We start from the raw sequence: 22,930 nt of genomic DNA, 5'->3' as shown, positions 1-22,930 counted from the left end.
AAGAATAATGAAAATTTAATTATGGGGTACGATAGTCCCACCAATAATGATCGAACTCAAAATCTCATGGTTTGGAGTCTAACGACTTGTGTTACTATACATGCTTCTTTCTCGATTTTGTTCCTTCATTCCTGAGAACACCTTGCAGCTGTTTATTTGGCATCAGATGATAAGGGAAGGAATGCGACAGTACCCATTACTCCGGTATTTCTTTATTATTAGCTTGCCCATATCATATATCTAGTTAGCATACAATATATATGTCAACCTCAGGAATATATTTTTTAATTAGAAAATTATTCCTCACATCATAGATTTTGTTCTACCCTGCTAACCAGCCAACTAGTTAGAACATAATCTAATCAATGTTAAAGTACGTTCATTTGCTTTTAAATATTATGTTGTTTCTTGCCGCCGTTCGATGTCCCATATATATATACATTTTCCTCACAACCCGACTTTGAGTATATGTCATACTACTTTGAGCATAGGCTGATGTAGCAAATTAAATTCAACTTGTATATATATGTACCTAATAAATATCAACGGAGGAGGTGATTAACAGCAAAGGTCATTTTTCATGGTGGGCATAAAATATGATTCTGATTCTATGAGGGTAACGATGCATGGAAACAATTCCGTTTTCATGCATGTGGCCCTCATCAGTAATATTTATATATCTTCAGATGTCGATCCCTTCGATTTGACTTTGGTGCATGCCAATGTACACTATAGGAGGCGTTAACATATTTGATATATATATATATATGTGCATCAATAGATGAAATGGATCATAGGTGAACAATTAGTCGATGAAAGGAATATGGACATTCAACATGTTTTGTGAAAAGGAATGGAAGTTGTAGTTATCTCTCTCATATCTATCTACGCAGGCCAACTGATTTAAGAGCGTTATAATTCAGCGACATTGTTGGAGTCTCCATGCCCACTATGTATTTTTTAGGTTTTCTTCTTTTTAGGCTTCCGCCTCTCTTTATCTACCAAAAAGGAAAGGAAGTTGGCTTATATTTAAAATACAAATACATGAGCTATATATGAATAATATTTTTCTTCGGACTTTAATCATTATTACATGAATCCATTAGAAATGAACTTATAACTAGTATCCGGCCGGTACCGGAAGTGAGTTAGAAATATGCGTGATAATTCATAGTTTTTCCATTTTTCCATAGAAATTATGAAATTTTATGACCATATCACTTTATGTGTATATGATACATATTATGGAGCGTTTCTCACTCCTCACAAAGAATTAAAATACACCAATTATTTGGGCGTGGCTGATTGTCGTGGCCTTTATCCTTAAGCAAACCTCTAATTTGTAGTGTGTTCGGGTCACTAGGTGGGATTCCACCAAACCAACTCTACCCTTACTCTACCCTTCTTTGTCTATCAATGTAAGATAGATGAGAAATTTATGGAATATACTATATATATATATATATGTATATATAGCTACAAAATTTTCATCTAAATTCTTTATAAAATTCATTATATTCATCATTCCACTTACAGTCTTACACTCTTGGAGTGTGCGTGCATAAAAAATATTTTTTTTGGTAGGAAAATAATAATATTTTCTGTCTGTCTATCGATATGTAAGCTATGTATCAATCAATATAATCGATAAGTATGGAGTAATTGGAGTCCGAGCATGAAAGCACTGAACATTAATTCGTGGGCTATGTCCTTCCATGTGTTTCTAAATACTAATTTTGCCCAAAAACTCGCGAAGAAAATGCTATTCTTATTGTGCGTTGTCTAATAGACTTTCATGCTCTACAAACTCTTCTCCTCGCAAATAATTATCTGTGATTGATCTTAATTAGGATATAAATAATGCCAGTATATTCAATTAATCATCCGGTTGCTTTGGTTTGACTATTTAGGAATTGAGCTGTTTAGGGTTGGTTGATTTATTGATCTAGATGTTGTAATCCGTGAAGAGTTCATGCGCTGGGTACTGGTTCAAGACTCCTCTTGACTCTAGTCTTTTGTTCCCACAGTAGCAGTCTTTATATGGATTGCGCTTAGCTTTGCTTTTTCGGTTTTGACTGGGATCTATACAAAGTTTCGCTTCAAGAGGTCGAGAACATATTTACTACAACAGGAAGGATTTCTGCATTGTACCTGTGCTTAGCTGATGTGCTTCTGTCACATTATTTTTCCCTTGCAGTGATTTTGGTGGATTTATTCTTGTAATTTTCTCTTGGTGATTTTACCTTGTCTATGTTTTTTTTTTATCAATGAACATTTATTGATTCCAAGGAAAAAAATTAGGTGGCAACGGTACACAAACACAGTGAACAACAGAACGGAGAGCATTTGGTGGCCACACTACTCAACACAGTCTTCTTTGTTTTCTTGGGCCAGTGAAGATGGAAAAAGTTTTCCAGGGAGCGTTTTCTCAAAATGGTTTTTTGGAAAATCCCAGATAATGTGGAAAAATAATTAGATATTAATTAATTAATATATCGTGGGAGATTTCCAGTCTGATGCAAAGTGATCATAAAGGAGAGACCAAAATTGGAAAGTCCAAAGTGCTTGTCTCAGTAGCGTAACACATGTGAAAGTGGGCAAAGAAATAAAGGAAGAGAATATCAGACAGAAATGAAAAGACGGGAAATAAACACAAACCACAACAACGCCCTAAACATGGAATGGAACAAATTCCTAATTCATGTCTGATTGCCGAACATTCTATATAGGCTAATCCCCATCTAGCTAGCTCTTTAACTAATATAGATATAGTTCTCACATATTTAACAGAGATTGATGTCAGCACATCACGTGTGCGCGCGAGATGATAAGATCGATATATCAACTATTTAATCTAATGTTCGTGTTTCAACGCATATATACTATTTCGAAAGAATCGTGAAATTGACAAAAGGATGAATTGATTGTATGTCCTAAGTGCCTTTTCATTTTCGATTGTAAGGGAGGCTCATAGATTTAGTGGGTCCATGTATCTCTAATTGATGGCTAATTAATTACATCATTTTATTTTTCCCTAATTGTCCATATCTCTTTTCCGAAAGATATCACAGACAACTATCATCTATAAGGTAGACCCAGAATATATGGTTATTAATTGGATAGAGTTGGCCCATTATCTGTTGTCTTAGAATCAGCACCAACAATACCAATTAGGCTCGACTAATTCAGTGGAGTCGAACCGACCCACTAAAAAGTAAAGTTTTCGCGGAGTGAATTTTCTTCTTTCTAAAATTCTCATATTTTCATATGACAATTGAGACAACGAGTATTTATTCAGCGAAAAATGCTCCATGTAATAATATAATTCTTTTCTGTCTTTTTTTTTTTCCTTCCCCCCTCTTATCGCATGAAACAGATGGTTCTCGTTTCTTTTTCCTATCTGATCTTACAGTAACTCCCTTGAATTAGCATTGAATCAATCACTCTGATTGATCTATCGGTATCGTGTAATAATGTTGGAAAATAACTATATAACATACACATGAGTCGAAACCATTAATCGACTCCTTTATAATCTTTTGATAATTCAAAGGCTTTCTCATAAGCAAAAGATGGCAACAAGAGCCATCAAAAGAACATACATTAGTTCATGAGTACAAATGAAGAAGAGGAAAGCAAAAAGAGGAGTTACAAAGTAGGAAATGCAAAAACTGAGAGAAAAGGAGGGCTTAGATCCAAGCAACAAAATCCCGAGTTCTATCGATACTGGATTTAGCTAACCGATCAGCTACAACATTTCCTTCTCTGAGAGTGTGCTGATATTTGATGCGGCTAAAATGAAGAGAGGATAGATCGACTCCTTTATAATTAATAATATATAGAGTAAGGATTCTAACTTTCACAGCGGATCCAATTCAATGCAAGAATTTTCCTTATAATTTCAGGCATATATCGGTTTCTATGATGCAGCTTTCATCAGTCACTAATGGGTGGTTTCATATGACGTAACTCCATCAATGAATAATCATAGGATTATCCATGATTAGATATGTACTTACACGTGTAAAGGCAACAGCTATATCAAAAACTTATTAAAAAAATAAAGGTTAAAAAAGCAGCAATTTCCACTAATGAAGGAGTATTATAGATCCAATTACTTGCAAGTAAGAACTAATTAATTTTTCAGTTATAAGAAAGAACCATAAATTTATATAATAAAATATAAATTTTAATAGTTAATAAAGGAGTACATGAAGTCTCTTCACGAGAATCAAATTTACAACATCTTGATTGATAGGGGAAAACATGTGCCATTGCGCTTCATAGCTCTTTCTAAGGTAGAATAGTTAAATTTTTTTTCCATGTGTACCGCAGTATCTGAAAGTCCAATGTGACTCGATTAATTCAATTCGAGCCAGTTCATCCTATTAAGTGGTAAAAATCTCTCAATTAATGATTTTCTCCATTTAGAATACTTATATTCAAAATTTTACTGAAAAAAATAAATGTCGAACAGCTTAAATTAATTATTATTAGTGAGAAATAATTAATTAAGTTGTGAACTCATTTCGATACCCAGATAAATTTAATGGTGTCCATTCTTCACCTTGCACCTAGCTACTTAATTCTCCACACACGACATAGCCTTGTAGCTCGGAGCTCCTATCCATATATATTGCACGCATCATCTCCAAGCACTAACCAATAATCTCATTTGTTTGGTCAATGAATCGAATACCCACCAAATTTCCAGCTTAATTAATTAAATAAATGAAAAATGAAAAGAAACACAATATCTATCTATCTATATATATAGATATATCTATATCTATATCTATCTATATATTAAGCTAAAATAGGGTGCCAAAGGACTCTTCTTAGTTTGTCACATGTCACTATGTGGAATTCCAAGAGAAAATATATTTTATTTTCATCAATATATAAAATTTATTATGCTATAATTTGACTTTTTTTGTACCTTTAAACAATAAATTAATGAATAGAAAGGCAGTGCAATTTCTTTTGTACTTTCAATTTATAAAGTAATTCTTAGATAATATATAAAGTTCAAAATATGATCTATGATATGTTGATATGAATACTTTTTATAATATCTATTTACCTCTGATGAATACATTTATGCAGAAAAGCACAATTAATAAATTATTAATCTTTATCCTAGAAATAATACTTACATGACCAACATACATTTCAAGACGGATATAAATACAATTTTATAGTTTGTCACTCTTTAAAAAATAAAATTATTTTTGCAAATTTTTATAGTTGAAAAATATGGAATTTATTCATAATTATTTCATTTTTAATATTTTGTGGCCCCATATGTATTATGTACGCTCATTTAGTTCTTAAGATGATGCTTCACAATTCACACATATATATATAAAGAAGCATTTTTATATAAGATTCATATAATGAAAAATTATTTTATGTAAAATCATTTTATATTTAACTAATAATAAATTCTACCGTTAGTATATATTGTAATGATTCTTTTAACGAATAACAATTCAAATTTTTACCTTGAATTAAGATACGTATTCTTCCGTAATAGTTTAATGTCACATTCTTACAATAAGTGGCATCATCATCACTATTATAAAATAATGAAAATTTATATGATAGAGAAGTTATAATCCTAAAATTTTATATCCGTGCATTGCACGGGTCAATCGCACTGCCATATATAATGGAAAAGATTCATGTACAGAGAGATCCACACGAATCCTCCTCTGCTGTTTGATTCTATTTATCAGGGGAAAAAAGATTCCAGGTGCTTGGAATATGGAGGTGTTCTGTGTTAATGGGAAAGGAATCTCAATAAAGGGGAATAAAAAAACGAAAAAGAAAAAAGAAGAGAGTAAGTGAGCTTTTTGGTGGAAGCTGTATTTCTCGTGGGAAGGTGGAGTCAAATTCAAAATCGAGAATTAATCTCAGCTAATAAAAAGATAACATCTTGTGATATCATAGCATAGAAAAATAACTCGAGCTTTTGGATTTACATGGTATTTGTTTCGTCCAAATGGCCTCCCCTCCCATTTGGTTGTGCTCTCCCATGCCTATAAGAGAAGCCATTTCCCATTTCCTATCTCATTGTGCAAGTCATCATCACATTACTTACAACAACAGAACACATAGAGAGGTCGAGAGTGAGGGAGATATTGAGATGGGAGACAAGGTTGCTCCATGCGGGAGGCTGTGCTCAGGGCTCAAGAACGTGAAGCCTTACTTGGCAATGGTGTCCCTGCAGTTCGGTTATGCCGGGATGTACATAATCACCAAGATCTCCCTAAATCACGGGATGAGCCACTTTGTGTTGGTGGTCTATCGGCATGCAGTTGCCACTGTCGTGATCGCACCGTTTGCCCTTGTTCTTGAAAGGTTGTCTCTCTCTCTCTCTCTCTCTTCCCGTGCGTGTGCTCCTTGCACAACTCGATTCATTACTCAACATCAAATGCTAGAAGAAGGCTATTCCACCATGCAATTATGTACTTCCACGGGTTAACGATTACATGACATCGGATAACTCATCGATGGACATGTCCATTAGAGTAGAACTCGGCTTGGAAATGAAAGGGGAAATTAAAAATAAATAAATAAATAAACCCCTTTTTCTTGTGCTTATTTACTATATAATATGTTTCGGATTTGTTGATGTGTATGAATTATTCGCAGGAAAATAAGACCGAAGATGACACTCCCAATCTTTCTGAGGATAATGGCGCTTGGTTTCATCGAGTACGTACAATATTAGCATATTATGTTTTCATTATATTTTAATTGTCCGTTTTCATTTTGTAATTAAACTATATGTATATATGATGTCCAATGAAATGAATGAATGATTGAATTCGATCAGGCCAGTGGTGGATCAGAATTTATACTTCCTGGGAATGAAGTACACTTCAGCGACATTTGCATCTGCAACTGTCAACGTCCTCCCTGCTGTTACCTTCATTATGGCCCTCATCTTCAGGTATTTTAATTAATTAATATTATAGGATATCAACTTGGCACCTTGTATATTCTTCATGCAAATATAGCATTGGTCGTAGATTAATTAAATATGATCAATGTTAAAATGAATGATCAGGCTAGAAACAGTGAACATTAAGAAGATACAGAGCTTGGCAAAAGTGATCGGGACGGCGGTAACCGTGACAGGGGCGATGGTGATGACCCTGTACAAAGGCCCCATCGTAGACTTCATGCGGTCAAGGGGCATGGGCCACCACGATGGAGCCGCCACCTCGGAGTCAGCCGACAAGCACTGGGTCACCGGGACCCTGATGCTCTTGGCCAGTTGCTGCTGTTGGTCCAGCTTCTTTATTTTGCAGGTAATTAATTAATATAAGTACTATTTATAAGTTTTGATATAAACTTAGTACTTAATTAGATAAAAGCGGTATCCTGGTCTGGCTCGTACATATGCAGTCATTTACACTGAAGAAGTACCCGGCAGAGCTATCATTGACTGCGCTAATTTGCGTGATGGGGACGGTGGAAGGGGCGGTCACGACCTTAATTTTTGAACGTGACATGAGTGTCTGGGTCATCGGATGGGACTCCAAGCTCGTCGCCGTCGTCTACTCCGTAAGATCCATTAATTCTGTTTCCGCAATCAGAAACAAGCTCCCGCAAATTAAATAAACCGTGCAAATGATTAATCACGTCATATTCAATCAGTAAATAAGGGATTGCTTTTACCAGTTTTCACTTTTTTAGAGGATAGATTTTATTGATTACGATTAACTTAACTGATTATTATTTTTTCGGCCCAACTTAACTGATTAATTAGCAATAATATGTTCATATACAATAGGGAGTGGTATGCTCGGGAATAGCGTATTACGTGCAAGGAGTAGTGATAAGGGAACGTGGGCCCGTCTTCACGACATCTTTCAGCCCACTTTGCATGATCATCACCGCCGCTTTGGGCTCTGTCGTCCTTGCTGAGAAGGTCCACTTGGGCAGGTATATATCTATATCTATACATTTATAATGAAAAATAACTAGAATTTTCGAATTATTTTACGTGCTTTTAGGCCATGCAAAATTGTAAAAATCTATAGAAGAGTATGATTCTTGCATTGAGTGATTTTTGATGGAATTCATCGTAATCTTCATGTTTCAGCATCATCGGATCAATCTTCATCGTGTTCGGTCTTTACACCGTTGCCTGGGGCAAGAGCAAAGACCAGAGAAGTCCACCGGACCGTGTGGATGACGAGAAAGTCGCTTCCCTGCATGAGCTCCCAGTCACCCACATCAGATCGGTCAAGAATGGCCTCAAAGCACCAGAGGCTGTTGATAGATCGACGGTGGGTTCGGACAACGTTGTCGTTCCATAGAATATTTGATTGGCCCGTTATTCCGAGTATTGACGATAGATTATTTTCACAATATAAAGTATGGTCATCATCAATTTTATGTATTTGTCCCTTTTCAAGGGAACGAGCACGGGTGATAATCTGTGGAAAGTATCTCAACTCAATTTGTATCCGACCAAGGATCGTACTATTATTCCATATTCCCGTCTTCTGCAATCTAGTCACTGTACTTACGTATTCTGCGCAATCTACTCCCCGGTACGGCGGAATTCATGGGCCTCCTAACAAAAGTTAGGGGGCTAAATTGCGTTTCGCGGAAGATTCATATGTCCACAAATTTACTTTTTGCGCCCAAAAAGTTTATAGAAATTGCACTCTGCGCCCCATCCAATCTGTCCAAATTTCGCAAACCACTCCCTCGTCTTCAAACACGCAACGACAGCGATCGACAAGACCAGCTCCAAATCAGAACCACGAACCCTAGAATCGATCGAAAACGAAATCCCCAGCAACAAATTTGTCTCCAGCAAAGTTCAATCAATCGATGGGGGGCCATGGCGCCATCGAGGTGGCCAAGACGGTGCTTGACGTGGCGGAAGTGGCGTGGACCGCCATCGAGTGCCACCACCACCACCACAACAGCAGCCACCACGGCAGCAATCAAGAAGAAACGCATTCTCCGGACCACCATGGTGAATTGGAGGCTATTCGATGCGAGAATCGGCGCCTGAGGAGCGTGCTGGAGCAAAATCTGAACTTGCTGCGGAATCTCTCCCAATCTCCCAGTTTCGTGAACGATTGTCCTCCTGATGTACGTAGTTCAATCCTTCTTCTATATTATTACTTGTATGCGGTTCGATTTGACAGCTATAGTGTGAGTATGACTTCAGTATTATCATACTATCATCATGGTTATAATGCTAAAGCTTGAAAATTCGTGTTCTCCTTCTTCTTCCGACAGGTGCTCAGTGATGTTTGTATAATTGTACCAATCGACTAGACTTGGCTGATCATGTGATTAGCTCGTGTCTCTTTAAACAGTTACTGCTGCTGGTTTGTATGTCTTTTTTTGCTGAAAATGATGAAGGATTATCTCTGCAATTGCAGCTGTATGCCCGGCTTCTAGAGACCGTTGAATCAAAAAAGTTCTTGAATCGAATTGAAGACCTCCAGCAGGCATCAGTTAATGGAATCAGCAATGAATTTCCATTTAGAGAGGCCACAGGTATAGCATGCCATCTCGTTATTTAGCTTGTTTGGATATGTCCCGACTTGTACTGGTTTTAAGGATTGTTCTTGACCAAGCTGTTCTTTGATTGTGATTAGGGGCTGATTTTCAATCAGCTGAAATTCTAATCAATGTTAACGAAGAAGAACCCAGTTGGTGGGTGTGGGTCACAGACGATATGTTCCCCAGTAATGTTGAAGAACGGAGTGGAATTGACAATGAAAATTATGTGGTCATTACCGAGGAGCATGTGGTGGATGGAGTTGCCAACTTTATGGCTAGATGCATCATATCAAACCCGAAAGTTCAGGTACTTAGTTTCTTACGGCACTTTCAATGGTTGATTTACATTTCGCGTGGTTTGACTCTCATGGCATGCTGTTTTGGAATTGCAGAGATTGTCTCCTCAAGAGCTGCAGAAAAGTGAGTTTCCTCCTGTACCTACTTTTCCACCCTCTAAAAGATGCATCATCTGTGGTAACATGACTTTCATATGAAAAATGTGCAAGGTTTTTTATTATACATCACCGAGAGGATTTTTCAACTTTGTAATACTTCTCACTACCTATTCTAAATGAAAAACAATCGAACTGTGCAAGGTTTTTTATTATACATCACCGAGAGGATTTTTCAACTTTGTAATACTTCTTACTACCTATTCTAAATGAAAAACAATCTTACTTCCCTTGAAGTCAATGGACTATTCTGTTTGGTCTAGTATTTAGTGTTGAAGATCTTTCAGATCATCTTAATTAGGATGCTCTTGCAAATGCTTGGACTCTATGCCTTTTTCCCCATGAGTTTGTGTAATATAACAGAGACTTGATATTTGGTACTGATCAAGGACGGCATAATTGCAGCTTTGGCTAAGGCATTGGGTGCAAGTGGAGTCGGCAAGGTGGAGAAAATGATTACTATCTGGCATGCTGGGAAGTTGTTCTATACGTTGTCTACATGGGGGCTTGCTCTTGCTGGGTAACTCTCTCTCTCTCTGTCCCTCTCTCTTACTAACATACACCGTGTATGTGCAGAGAGTTCTGCCTGTGGTCTATGTGCCTTGTTAGATTTCGCTTATTGTGCCTTAATGCCTTACAGTACTTAAGAAATGCTTCTCTTTACCCGTCTTGAAAGATTATTAATACTCAGTCCTCCAAAAATTTCCGTTCTTCAGTGATCAGTTACTTCTGGTGTTAGACTTTAGGTTCATGTACTTAAGAACCAATACTGGTGACACACATTTCGTACTCTGAGTTTGAAATGCATACATGCTGAATATCGTTTGACATCATTTGCAGGATTTATAGAAGCCGAGCTATCCTGAAGCTTGCTGCTACTGGGGTCCACACGACTAGCAAAGCGATCCTGAGGGCCCTTTGAAGAAGCCTTTGGTGGGATTAGAAACGAATTGTATAATCAACCAATCTAAGTATTTGTTTTCGAAGCTGCCGCCTGTCTTATTTGTTGTATTCTCATTTATTTATATAATTGTAAAATTGTAAATAGTAATTTTCCTCCGACATTTGAAGGGCTATGTTGTACAACACAATTGCTTCATTTGTGGCAACGTGATGGCACGGTTGGTTCAATATCCATCGATTCAGTTTTACTTAAAACTCAATTTGCTTCTTCAATTTCATGCTGAATTTTCTCTAGTATCGTTATTGGAAACCACAGCATCTCAAAATTCTGACAGGCTTACAGCATCTCAAAGTTCTGACGAGCAACAAACCTTATAACCTCCAATTCCTCCAGATGAGTCATCTGACTTATCCCTAGACCATAAGGGTACGTGATCGATCCCGAGTCATGAATCATCTTGAAGCCTTCTCAAGTTTGTGTTTGCTCTTTCCCAAACCGAAGGCCAGAAGGACCGATTTACTGCCAAAAGAGAGTGAGAATTAATGCTGATACACTAAATAGCCATCAAAAGTTTGTCACACATCTTTCTGAATTAAGTATCAGAGAACTCAGATGATATGAAACTCACCGAAAAACTTCATTAATTGAATTGTCCCTGGTTTTTCTTTATGTGTCAGGCGTCTTTCTTTTATTAGATGTGGAGGCTACATCTGATTGGGCTTGGCCAAAAACAGACCTGCAGCATTCCAAATGGGGATCAGCAGAAAACTACATAACTCCACCAAACACACATTAAGAGCCGATCTTTCAATTACTTGACCTCAAAAGAAGTCTGGTTCGGATAAACTCCATTAAGATCTTAAACACCCCCCACCCTAAAATCCAAGAAGTTGTAAGCTTTGATAACAACCCAATACCATTTCCCTTTGCCACTCCTACAGCATCTACGATAATAATATCTATGTAATGCCACTTGAAGTCAAAGAGCATAACATGCAGACATTGATGTGTCGTTGTAATACTTGGAAGACGCAAAAACAAATACAATCATGATGAAGCACTAGCTCTGACTGTACATTATTCGTCATAGTCAAGGTATTCATACCCGCACGTCGAACATTTCTTATGATGCATGCAGAATATGGAGAGACATACTGAGCAGATGTAGCCCATATCAATAGTCCTTTTATGACAAAAACACCTGCAATTCAAGCACAATTACAAATAAACAAGATATTCAAAAGCATTCATTAAAAAAAAAAAGAAGAAGATATTGCAAACATTTAGAACCAAAACAAAATAATCTCAGTTACACAAAACAGAAAATAGAAGGTACTTTTATTGGTTATAGTATAAATTTTGAGAGGTATAAATATTCTTGCCCTGCCCCATTTGACCTTTATAAATTACTAAAAATATCATAAGAAATCTCATGGACAGCAAATTCTATGATGATTTTCCCTTTGTCATGTTTGAATATGAACTAGCTAATAATTAGATATAGAGCATTTGAATCATATATAGATGAGACAAATAGTTTTTTTTTTTTTTTTAAAAAATCTTTTGTAGTCGAGTGATACTTTAAAAGTACAAGAAGTAGTACATTGCATCCAAAGGTAATAATCAAGAGCTTTCTTTGAGGCAAGTAAGCAACCAATATTGGGTGACATTGTATTCCGATCTTTTTTCTCAGTCAACTAGATCCCAATGCCAGGAAATTAGCCTTTGATATTCCTTTTATTACCCTAAGACCACAATGTCAGCCGTTGTGAATGGAAAGATACATAGTATTTCATTCTACTGCTTTTCTCTTAGACAAAGCACAGTGCAACATACCCTAGCCATATCTCCTGGGCAATATATACAATCAAAAGATATCGATGAAGATCAGCTCTTGACTCCTCAAAATGACAACAAACACCAAACAAGAGAAGGTAGGTTCGACATACGATGCACGGAAATCTACACCAACAGACTTTGGGAGTTGCAAAGAACCACGGGAATGTAGATCAGTGGCATAAACCGTCTGCATGTCCAAATAAATATGTGTTAGCACGCAAAAAGGCGGTGAATCAAAAGAAAAATGATAACTTGAATATCAGAAACTGAATCTCGTACAGAACAGGATGGAAAATAAAAGACTGCATAAACTCAAATTCCCCATGTCTGATACTTTAAAAGAGAGAGGAGGAAAAAAAAAATCAATCATACACCCTCTAGCAAGCTCACGCAGTAGTTGGTTCAGACTTATTGCGGCCTTTGGTGAGTCTTCAATATAGAGAAGTGTTGTCTGGGTTTTTAAGATTTCTAGGCATATATTAGGTTTTTTTAATAGCTAGAGTTTTGAATACTTTTCTCTTAATACTTGCACAAGTATAGGTTATGTCAACCCGTCCATCAATTGTCTCCTATTTAAACAAAAAGTTTTTCTATGCAATGCCGAACAGTCAGAACTTGTGAACCATGCAATAGCGAACAACTGAAATAAAACCTAAGGCACAGTTTTCTATGAATTGAGTAGTGTAACATCTGCATATGACATACCGATAAATATTGAAACAGGCCATCCAGTATCTGTGGCTTCAAATACACGCCACCAGTTATATAGGAAGCCTGACCTCCAAATCAGCAGGAAAAGTTAGTACCATAGAAGGCCAACCACCAACATGAATAAATAGTATAATGGGGTCCGCCAAAATGGATAACAGAATTAAAGAGAAACTCATAGTACCTGTTGGAGGAAGGCTGAGTTTTGTGCTCCTATGTAACAAGAGTCTATTGGCACCTGCAGGACAAGAGAACAGAAAGACAAGCTATAAGACGCTTATGAATCTTTAACGCGATAAACTAATCAGTTGGAAGTTTGAATAAAGATATATGGCAGGGCAAAAAAATATATTACACATTGCCAGCTAGATGGTCATATGCTATAGTCAAACATAAGCAGGCACAATGCAGAAAAGTAAGAGGAGATGAAACTAAGGCACATACCATAGAACGTTGAGCAGAGAAAATTGCATTCATGATAGCAACATATCTGGGACGGAAAAGAGGTTTTCAACTATCAGTATCCAAAGACAGGAGACAAAAAGAAAGGAGAAGTCTTTGATAACATACTGTTCAGGCCCATCTGGAGATCCATGCAAACACAAAATCTGCTCCAAGAGTGAGAAAAAATTAGTATTTTACAGATTTGCACTTCACACCAACCATAAAAGTCAATTTCGCAGTGTAAATGGTATAACAAGTAAAACCATGACATGCAGATCATAAAAATGGTCACATCAGTCCTTACACCTCCATAAGGAATTTAAAGAATAAACATCCACCTGTTCCTCAAAATCAAATTCTATGCAATGGCATGTACTGATCTGTTTGATGATCCTTAATTAAATCCCAAAATGTATACACTCCATTAATATCTTAAGGACATAACAATTGCTACCAAGGTTATGAGATTGAAAGCATTGCATGTCATAGGAAAGGAATTGCAATACTTTGTAAAATCACACGTAACTTTCATATATCAAGAAATTGATTTCACTCTATCACGCATGAAATACTCACCCGAGGATGTGGATGCAAAGGACCCGAACGGAAAATTCGTTGTATATCTATTGGTCGGATCAAAGGAAACAACTTTGCAATAAGTGATCCCATTTCTACCAAAAGGTGAACTTCCTATGAAGTCCTCCCAGTGCATCCAGAGCGTATATATCTCGAAACGTATAAGAAGCGTCAGCATTCATTATTGAAAAGCACCAATAATTGTTGATGTCCTGACATAATTTGGGGATATTTGAAAAAGAAAGACAATTTAATTGAAGGATACAGCAAAGAGCCATGGAAAGTGACCCAGACAGCAAGGAAGATGCTATTCCACCTTCCTGCCCTCCTTTCTCTAGCTGCTCATCTCTGGTCACAAATTTGTCCAATTTCTCCAGTAAATTGGAGCAAAATGCAGGCATCATCCCGGTCCCGGAGCTCTGATTGGTGGCAGAGGAAGAATCATAAATGTAATCACAGCAATTATACCCAGTGGCAATAACCACAACTTGATTCAGCTGATGGAGCCGCAAAGTAGTATTCAGGAAAGCGAGCACCTGCAAATCACAAGCATAGAAGAAAAAGAAGACCTCGTGATGCTTCCATGGGAACAGAGCGAAAGGTAGAAGCTTCTTTGAGAGGTGGGGAGAGAGAAATTACGTGTGAGATGAACTTGGAGAATGGGAGAGGGGAGCTACTCCAGAAGAAAGGATTCGTATCTAACAACACCACCAGGAGACTGACATCATCTGCACGCGATCACGGCACCACGGGAGGGAATGGAGATTCGGGTCAACGATCAGAAAAGCAAAGGGCTTCAATTCAACAACTGATAGATACATGTGATAGGAGCAACAATGCGAACCTGCATACAGCTTCGAAGGGGCAGAAGCCATGACCGAGCTGGGAGAGAAGCTTCAGTTTTGAGTCCGCCAGTACCAATTCAAAGATCACACTAATGGTTCATGGAAGGCATCCCACCATCCTCATATATGCTGTAATTCAGCAATCATAAATCCGACAAATGGATTTCGAATTCTCAACCAGAACTTGCAATGCACTTAGATATGTTAACATCCTAGCACCGACTCATAGCTACAGTCACTCAAACCAGTGAAGAAAAGGACAAACACAAACAAGAATGAAGAGCAATATTAAGAACCAATTACTTCAATGTGTCGGAAACGGTCGCCAAGGGCAGGGGAAGGCGTCGGAGGAGGAGACCTGGGTGTCAGAGATTGCACGCGTCGGTCGGAGATGGGAGGCTCGGCGGGCAGCGGAGAGGAGCCGATTGAATCGTAGGTGTCTAAGAATAGTAAGAGGGTGGCCGATCGGCGTAGCAAGAAAAGGCCGAGCGCGGCGGAGTGGCGGAGAGTGACGGCGAGCGTGAACTGAGGAGAGTAATAAAAGGCGGAGCGGCGGTGACGGCGGAGTGGATCAATTCTTCGATTTGGTCCCCATCTCTTTGCTTTTGTAAAATGGTACTCAAACTTTTGTACAATGTGCAGTTGTGTATTATCTGTTCAACTTTCTTTTTCTTCATTTTATGTCCTCGGCAAAGGAAATTGACTTGTTAATGCTAGATAGATCCAAAGTATGACTTTCGGTAGAGATATTCTTTTCCTTTCATCTTTTTTATCGATTGATCTCAACCCTCCGCCAATGGAATCCTTCATGCGACCCCGAGATTCCTCCAAGAAATACCTTCTATATCGCAAAATCTCCCCATCATGAAAGATGAAGCACGGTGTAACTCTCTCATTCCTCCGAAAGCCATGCTTTCCACAGGCGGACTTAAGCTTGGATACACACCGGTCAGAAACATCTGATTGAGAAGTAATTCGCGTTTCACTATAAACTAGAACATAGGTCCTACCCACAAATATCCCTGTTGGGGGCATAAAGCCAGCCTTCGAGAAGTCCAACTGGTAACCATCATGGCCCATAATCCAACAGGCCCATTTGTAAATCTTATAAGCCCACGAGGCAAAGGAGAGAGGCCCGATCCCCCTTCATCCATATTCCATGAGCCTATATAGGGTAACGTCACTCCCTAAGAAAAGATAAGACACACAACCCTATACAGATTCTCTCCACCTCACCATATACCCGGAGGCTAACTTAATCATCGGAGGGAAAATCCGGGAACACCTCCCGACCTCCCTTCCGCACCCAAAGCCAGAGTCACTCGTGGACACAATCCAAGATCATGGACTTTTCTCCCCGACAATCCCATTGCCAATCCTAGTGTTGCATGCAGGTCTTTATCCCCTCCAACCAGTACAAAATATTTGCTCATTCACTACTGATACAGATCAAATTGGGCTGTACATGCCTGAAGGAAACGATCACTGCTATCAACTTCAATATGTTTCATGCTTGAGCTACGTATCAAATTTGAGTTGTGACGAAAGTAAAGATGCCTGGACCAGGTTAAGAGTCTCCTGAGATGATCCTATGACTTTGATAAGTTGACTGGGGTGTCTTCATTGATGGGATTGATGCTCCAGTTGGGCCGACAGGTGTTAGAATCTGCGGCGGATATATGCAAGCAGTTACAGTGGTAGTCATAGAGGGTCCTCCGGTGGCCGATGCTTATGTATGTTATTCCCGCTGCTCTGATCAGCCCGTACAGGTGAGCCTACAAAAAGAACCAATTCATTCATGCGATGAATAAAAATGCCTCTCCTATATTGACTTCTATCATACTGAGGCTGACAGAAGGATTCTCAGCATTCAAGACTCGAATTTCAAGGATAAAGTGAAGAAAACCACTTAGCCCACAATTCTCGACCGACTGAACTTGTGTTTAATCTGTCAGATTTCCTTAAATGCAGCCTAAGAATGCAAGAGCCGATTTTAAGAACCGCAGAATTACCTCGTTGGCTTCATCAAGTGCACTAGTTGATTCATCCAATAACACCAACTTTGGTTTGGATAGCAAAAGGCGTGCAAAAGCAAGGCGTTGTTGTTCACCCAGGGAAAGAACACTGGACCACTCATGCGTGGAGTCCAGGCCATTAAAACGCGATAATATGTAACCCAGGCGAACATCCTCCAAAACTTTAATTAGCTCATCTGTTGTAGGCTGCTTAGGCTTTCTACTTGCATCTTTGGAATCTAATCCCCTCACCAAGAAAGGTAGCGTAACTGGAAGAAAAAGGTAAATGAACTCCTAAGCTTACTGAACATGACCATTCACTTTAATAGGAAAAATTACTTCAGGAAGTACCAAGCCAATTAATTTCTATGTGGCACAGAAACAATGGGCAAGCTGCAAAATGTAAAGCAAGCATAATGTAGTTTCGAGGAAATACATCTAAGCAAATATGTGCCGACAGAACACCAACGATTTAGAAGCTGTAAATTTGATTCCTTCACTCAAAACCGGAGTCAACAAGGTAATATAAAAAGAAATGCACTGCCAGTGGAAAGCAGAACATACCTGGTGGCTCAAGGTTATTTAATGCAGGGGCAACATCTTCAGCCCATGAAGGATAAAGCAATTGCCGACTCAGAGTTCCCAAATTCATATATGGCCTTTGAGGAAGAAAGAAGACCTCTTTAGAGAATTTCATAGAGGTCTCCTCAAGCTCTGAGGAAGATTGGGCTACTCCGACATCATCTATATAGAATTGTATTTTTCCTCTCCCAGTATTCCAGAGGCCTGCCAGAGCCCTTAACAATGAAGTCTTGCCACTTCCACTAGGTCCAGTTACCTACACAATGCCGTCAACAGGATCACTAGTACTATATATTGGTTCAGATAACTAAAAGATGGTAGAAAAATAAGTACCAGCAAATGTTCATGGCAGTTGACTTGCAATGATAAGTCCGTGATAAGTGTTGCTTTACTTGTAGGTGTCTGCAGGGTTAAATTCTCAATATCTAGCAATTTCTGAGACTTCTTCTTCAGAACAGTTCCATTGGGCTCCAAGGTGGGTGAATCATTCATACGAGAGTACACAAGAGAAATCTCTTCAGAGGATTCAGAAGGAGACTTGCTGCTACTATCAAGGATATCCTCGAATTCACCTGAATATGCAGGATATGCAATAGAAATATAAAATCATTGAAAAGAGATGCCATTACTCTGACAAAGTTTCAAGTATATCGAAACAATAAAGTATATAAGATAACACAATAAACTTTGTGATAAAACTTGCGTAGTCTCTGTAGCATCAGCAGTAAGAAAAAAAAAATTATCAAGAATCGGCATTTGCAGATATATAACATCTTGTGAAGTTATATATAACATCATATCTATTTCACAATTATTTTTAAATTTGTAAGGACATAAAAGAAAAAAGAGCAAAGGCAAGTGCAGCACCTAGACGATCAATGACAGCTGAAAAGGCACTGATAGCTTGGAACTGATAAACGATCAAGGAGAAATCTCCAAGGATGTGATTGAAAGCCGAAACTGATTGATTTATAACCCCAAACTCAATTTTCCCTGAAAAATACATGGGAGCGACTACAGCAGCAGGAAGAATCTGGATGAGGTAGCGATAGCCATTCGTGAAGAACTCCAAGTTCCTAGATGATATTAATAGTTGCTGTAAAGGGGGGAAAAAATCAGAAAACACATCAGAATGGAACACTGTATGAAACTGTAACCGACATGCATGACAACTTAAAAGATGTACCACCATTTGTTTCTGTGAAAGCCAGAGAGACATAAAATATCATCATGCTAATCAAATCATTTCCTTTAGGAGAATTTTAGGAAAGTAGATCCTAAAGCTGGAAAACAAATTAATGAGTGGGAAATAAAATAACAGCATGGATACAATGATGCAACAGGGGAGAAAAAAGAAGTAAGAGCCATCAAAGAGTATCCATACAGTTAAATTTTCAAAAGCACTATTGAAGCGCTGGAGAAGAAGTTGCAATTCGTTTTCCTCACCACCATAGAAAGCAATGGATTCAGCATTCTCTCGAAGTCGTACAAGTCCATAACGAAAATCTGCTTCTTTCTTCTCTTGCAAGAAATTCAGAGTAACAAGATCCTGGAGGGGAGACACCACTTTCATTCATCAAAAATGGCATAGTATCTCCATTTCATTTTCTTAATACAAAACTTTCGCTCAATTAGAGGCTACACCAAAAGGAGATTACCTTCCCGAGGAAAACACTGATAGCTGTTCCACCAATCGAATAGACAAGAAGAACAACAAATAATGGAGGATAAATGCCATAGAGGATGTTGCTGAAAGATATCAAGTCAACTGCAGCATTAAATAGTGTCAAAGAAAAAGACAGCGCTGTCCCTGTGAATGAACTGAGATCATCAACAATCCGTTGGTCTGGGTTGTCGATAATAGATTGGGATTGGATTTTGTAAAATGTTCTATTCTTCAGATACCGTTCCATGTAATAGCTAGTCATCCAAGATCTCCATCTCAGTGAGAGAGTTTCTCTTGCATAATCTCTCAACACAAAAAACTGCAAAGATCAAAACATGGCTTGATAGTCAGACTATTCTACTAAATCCTATCAAGCTTAGTATTAATAGACAAAACTAGAAGAACGAGACTCGTGGGCCTCCTAAACAATGATGTGGAAGGTTAAATTGCGCAAGTGATCACAACAGGGAACATGTTTGGTAGGAATAGATGGCTTCAGTAAAATGAGACTTTTTTATACAGAAATTATGTTTTTTTTATCTTTCCATTCCTTCGTACCAAACATGGCCAAAGAAGAGACTAGAAGTAGAAGAATACCCTAGTAGAGTTCCGGATCAATGTAAGCGGTGCTCACCGGAATACCTCCAGCAAAACCACCCAAATAGTACAATAGCTGCTTTGCAAACTGATCAGCATCCTTATCTGGCAATAATACAGGGAACAATTAGCAATTTCTCTTTATCTAATTTTATCTATAACATCAACGAAGAAAGGGAACACAGGGAATACTGGCAAGAGCATTGTAGAAGTCGCGCCCGAGAAAACTGAAACCAACGCTGATTCCAGTAGTGCCTAAAGTGAGTGCAAAAACAGCTGCAAGCTGTAGACGAGCTTGGACTCTGTCATCTGACCACCAATAGGGAGCTGCCACCTTCCAAAATCTCCTCCACAGCCTCTTTGGGTTGGGCCCCTTCCCCTGAAGTATATAATGCTTAAAGTCTGTAAACAAAACCATAGTACTTATAAATATGTATAGAATCAAAAAAGTGTCCTTGACCTCGTCATCTAGTTCGGTTGTGGGAGGTGCAGGAGGTGGCACTGCTGCCGCAGCTGAAAGGTGCAATGAGATGCTATTCCTTTTCCTTTGGTTGTAAGAGATCCCAAACTTATTGGGCCACCTGCCTTTACAGAATGGTTTAGGCTGAGATGAAGTGGCTACTGATGCAGGGGATGATAACTTGCAAAAGAACCGCAAATTGAGGGGGACAGGGACAAGGTGATTGCATAGGCTTCTGGAGTCGGTGATGGACAGGCATTGTGCTTGCATTTTCAGCATCCTGTAATACCGCTGTCGGGAAAAACTATGTTGATAAAACCATTGAATAATAGCAACCTATTCTTCCAACTTTAAGCAAATTATGCCACTAGCTTCCTCGAAAACCTGAAATATCAGCAACACAAATGTAGGTATAAAAGAGTGAGACATGCCAGGGAATAACATGCTCAAAAAGAAAAACATGAAGTATGTATCCATGATGGCCAAAAAAATGAAGTATATATCCATGGTAAAATGAAGAAATTTGAACAAACATTCAATTTTAACCATCCGTCAAAACCATATAATTTCTTCCACCAATTAATCCCTTTTGAAAATATTAAAATAAGAGCAAATGACATTAACATATTCTCCTGTATCCATATGATTTCCATAGACTGGCATTTCTTGCAACAGATGCAATTATGGCACTGTGACCCTGCAGTTCCCAATCAAAATTTATACCCCTTCAGTCTGAATTCCATGTCTCGTGCGTGTAATTATCAGGAATAGTTTCACCTCCATGTAAAATCATCCTTTTGGAGTCATTTTATGCTCGATCCATCCACAAATACAGAAAGCTCACCCAAAGGTATAAAAATCTTTCGTTTGTTATGTACCATGCATAAACTTGACTTGCCCTTTCTTTTCAATCAATGAACCCGAACAATGAAACTATCAAATCAATAAAGTCCAATATTTCCTTTTTATGGGCAAGAATGGAAGTACTTACCTAAGTGGTATAGGTTCATATGCCATATACTTCCCAACTAGAAAACTATCCATGCCATAACTCCAGTAGATAGAACATTCAACCATAACATTAAGAATAAAATTCTCATAGAGGGCATAATTTCTGCTCGTACTTCAAGCTCTAAGAATAAGGGAAGCTCCAAATTTAATTAGCTAGAAAACTAAAGTTAAATTCCTTCCATATCCTCCAAAGTTACAACCTTTAGCATTAAGAGAGCTCAATCTCTGCTCGTTTTCATCTCAATCTAAATGAACCCACTCCCAAAAGACAAGCCAAATGTTCAAATCAGCATCTTTTAACGTAGTTTGAGACAATTCATAGCTCAAAGAAATCATACTGCGCTGTCACAGCTGAAACTTCGTCATACAACCTGAAGCAACGTTCTGTATTCAGAGGCAACGTATGGCATTCCTCGCTGACCTTTGAACTCTGCTCTCGCAACGACGAACCTACAGCCCCGCTCTGTCTGTCTGTGTCTGAATTGCGTTCTCTCTCTCTCTCTCTCTCTCTCTCTCTCTCTCTATATCCACTGAAGAAGATGAGGCAGAGGAGTGGCGGGTGAAAGAGAAGAAAGCAGAAATTGATTGTGCCCCCTAATTTTAATTTGATACCGATTATTACCCATATGTTTACAACACTTTGCATGTAGATCCCATGGAATTAATGGATGACAGTATGGCAAAATAGTGAGGCCAAATGATTAGAGATAGAAGCTTAGGGAGCAAACTGGAATTTCGCCAGAAATATAAAGGGTAATAATTGCATGTGGCTGGCACTACCATGAAGGGTAGCCAAGATATGTCGGACTTCTAATGATCCAGGCCCATCGAACTCCATTGGCAATTGGGCTTCTTTCTCTGCTCTATGTCCTTTGGCAGACCATTTCATGCCGGACGAATGAATGACCCCGTAAATCTATTTGACCACTTCGGTTGAATCTTCTTATTTCCTGAAAGTACTCGAGAACTTAACTTTATAATAATAAAGTTGGTACGTCGAGTAAATATTGAAACATTTTTATCGTGATTATAAGCTTGCAAGTTTTTATCGCCCATGTCATATATCGGTACTCCCTCCGCTTTAAGAAATCTCAGCAAGGGATTTCGGGGTTCACACGAGTATCGCATGGTTGTTGTTTTAGATGAGAAAATTGTCAGGAAACAATCCGATTGAAAATTGGCTGGCAAAAAAAAAAAACAAAGCATAAAGAAAATGGCGGGAACGTGCACCGACCGGCCGATGACTGCATTTATTTAATAGTAAATTAACAATTTGTCCATTGAGATA

General features: G+C 38.3%; 4 protein-coding genes across 7 annotated transcripts; 2 read left to right on the top strand and 2 right to left on the bottom strand.

Moving 5' to 3' along the window:
• The first annotated feature begins 5,965 nt into the window (after positions 1-5,965).
• On the top strand, positions 5,966-8,536 carry LOC116203019 (WAT1-related protein At4g08300-like). The gene is made up of 7 exons (XM_031534669.1): positions 5,966-6,363; positions 6,658-6,720; positions 6,842-6,958; positions 7,076-7,319; positions 7,417-7,575; positions 7,805-7,956; positions 8,117-8,536. The coding sequence occupies exons 1-7, from the start codon at positions 6,005-6,007 to the stop codon at positions 8,331-8,333; spliced, it is 1,311 nt and encodes a 436-aa protein (XP_031390529.1). The 5' UTR covers positions 5,966-6,004; the 3' UTR covers positions 8,334-8,536.
• Positions 8,537-8,718: 182 nt separating this feature from the next.
• Positions 8,719-11,126, top strand: LOC116203033. The gene is made up of 6 exons (XM_031534693.1): positions 8,719-9,123; positions 9,420-9,537; positions 9,639-9,850; positions 9,936-9,963; positions 10,401-10,515; positions 10,836-11,126. The coding sequence occupies exons 1-6, from the start codon at positions 8,857-8,859 to the stop codon at positions 10,915-10,917; spliced, it is 822 nt and encodes a 273-aa protein (XP_031390553.1). The 5' UTR covers positions 8,719-8,856; the 3' UTR covers positions 10,918-11,126.
• Positions 11,127-11,147: 21 nt separating this feature from the next.
• LOC116203031 (general transcription and DNA repair factor IIH subunit TFB4) lies at positions 11,148-16,005 on the bottom strand. Its single transcript, XM_031534691.1, has 13 exons — positions 15,615-16,005; positions 15,311-15,440; positions 15,106-15,194; positions 14,732-15,002; positions 14,467-14,513; positions 14,017-14,054; positions 13,891-13,936; positions 13,631-13,684; positions 13,444-13,512; positions 12,849-12,925; positions 12,005-12,100; positions 11,528-11,635; positions 11,148-11,418 (listed from the first exon to the last, which is right to left on the bottom strand). Exons 2-12 carry the CDS (start codon positions 15,339-15,341, stop codon positions 11,566-11,568), a joined length of 888 nt encoding a protein of 295 aa, XP_031390551.1. The 5' UTR covers positions 15,342-15,440; positions 15,615-16,005; the 3' UTR covers positions 11,148-11,418; positions 11,528-11,565.
• A 258-nt stretch (positions 16,006-16,263) lies between these two features.
• LOC116203012 (ABC transporter D family member 2, chloroplastic) lies at positions 16,264-22,171 on the bottom strand. 4 transcript variants are annotated; one of them, XM_031534657.1, is made up of 11 exons: positions 22,014-22,171; positions 20,632-21,015; positions 20,364-20,550; positions 20,209-20,276; positions 19,567-19,893; positions 19,293-19,457; positions 18,776-19,004; positions 18,242-18,480; positions 17,891-18,164; positions 17,324-17,595; positions 16,272-17,086 (listed from the first exon to the last, which is right to left on the bottom strand). In XM_031534657.1, exons 2-11 carry the CDS (start codon positions 20,908-20,910, stop codon positions 16,901-16,903), a joined length of 2,226 nt encoding a protein of 741 aa, XP_031390517.1. In that variant the 5' UTR covers positions 20,911-21,015; positions 22,014-22,171; the 3' UTR covers positions 16,272-16,900. The 4 variants fall into 4 exon arrangements, with proteins under 4 accessions (XP_031390520.1, XP_031390517.1, XP_031390519.1 ...); XM_031534659.1 differs by having other exon boundaries at positions 22,064-22,171; XM_031534658.1 differs by having other exon boundaries at positions 21,981-22,168.
• Between the last annotated feature and the right edge of the window lie 759 nt (positions 22,172-22,930).

This window comes from Punica granatum, chromosome 4 (genome assembly GCF_007655135.1).
Source record: "Punica granatum isolate Tunisia-2019 chromosome 4, ASM765513v2, whole genome shotgun sequence".
In the NCBI taxonomy this organism is placed as follows: Eukaryota; Viridiplantae; Streptophyta; class Magnoliopsida; order Myrtales; family Lythraceae; genus Punica; species Punica granatum.
The sequence above is the reverse complement of the archived record's forward strand: the minus strand, read 5'-3'. Positions and strand labels throughout refer to the sequence as shown.

Excerpts from the sequence above, each read along its gene's own strand:
- LOC116203031 (XM_031534691.1), bottom strand. The coding sequence starts at position 15,341 with ATGGCTTCTGCCCCTTCGAAGCTGTATGCAG. Across the intron at positions 13,685-13,890 it reads TCTCTGCTCAACGTTCTATG|GTGCCAATAGACTCTTGTTA; the intron begins GTATGTGCCTTA and ends CTTGTCCTGCAG. Across the intron at positions 11,636-12,004 it reads AAGAAATGTTCGACGTGCGG|GTCTGTTTTTGGCCAAGCCC; the intron begins GTATGAATACCT and ends GGAATGCTGCAG.
- LOC116203019 (XM_031534669.1), top strand. The coding sequence starts at position 6,005 with ATGGCCTCCCCTCCCATTTGGTTGTGCTCTCCCATGCCTATAAGAGAA. Across the intron at positions 6,959-7,075 it reads ATTATGGCCCTCATCTTCAG|GCTAGAAACAGTGAACATTA; the intron begins GTATTTTAATTA and ends ATGAATGATCAG. Across the intron at positions 7,957-8,116 it reads GAGAAGGTCCACTTGGGCAG|CATCATCGGATCAATCTTCA; the intron begins GTATATATCTAT and ends TTCATGTTTCAG.
- LOC116203033 (XM_031534693.1), top strand. The coding sequence starts at position 8,857 with ATGGGGGGCCATGGCGCCATCGAGGTGGCCAAGACGGTGCTTGACGTG. Across the intron at positions 9,851-9,935 it reads TATCAAACCCGAAAGTTCAG|AGATTGTCTCCTCAAGAGCT; the intron begins GTACTTAGTTTC and ends TTGGAATTGCAG. Across the intron at positions 9,964-10,400 it reads TCCTCAAGAGCTGCAGAAAA|CTTTGGCTAAGGCATTGGGT; the intron begins GTGAGTTTCCTC and ends GCATAATTGCAG.
- LOC116203012 (XM_031534657.1), bottom strand. The coding sequence starts at position 20,910 with ATGCTGAAAATGCAAGCACAATGCCTGTCCATCACCGACTCCAGAAGC. Across the intron at positions 18,481-18,775 it reads AGCTGTCATTGATCGTCTAG|GTGAATTCGAGGATATCCTT; the intron begins GTGCTGCACTTG and ends CTGCATATTCAG. Across the intron at positions 17,087-17,323 it reads CACTTGATGAAGCCAACGAG|GCTCACCTGTACGGGCTGAT; the intron begins GTAATTCTGCGG and ends TTCTTTTTGTAG.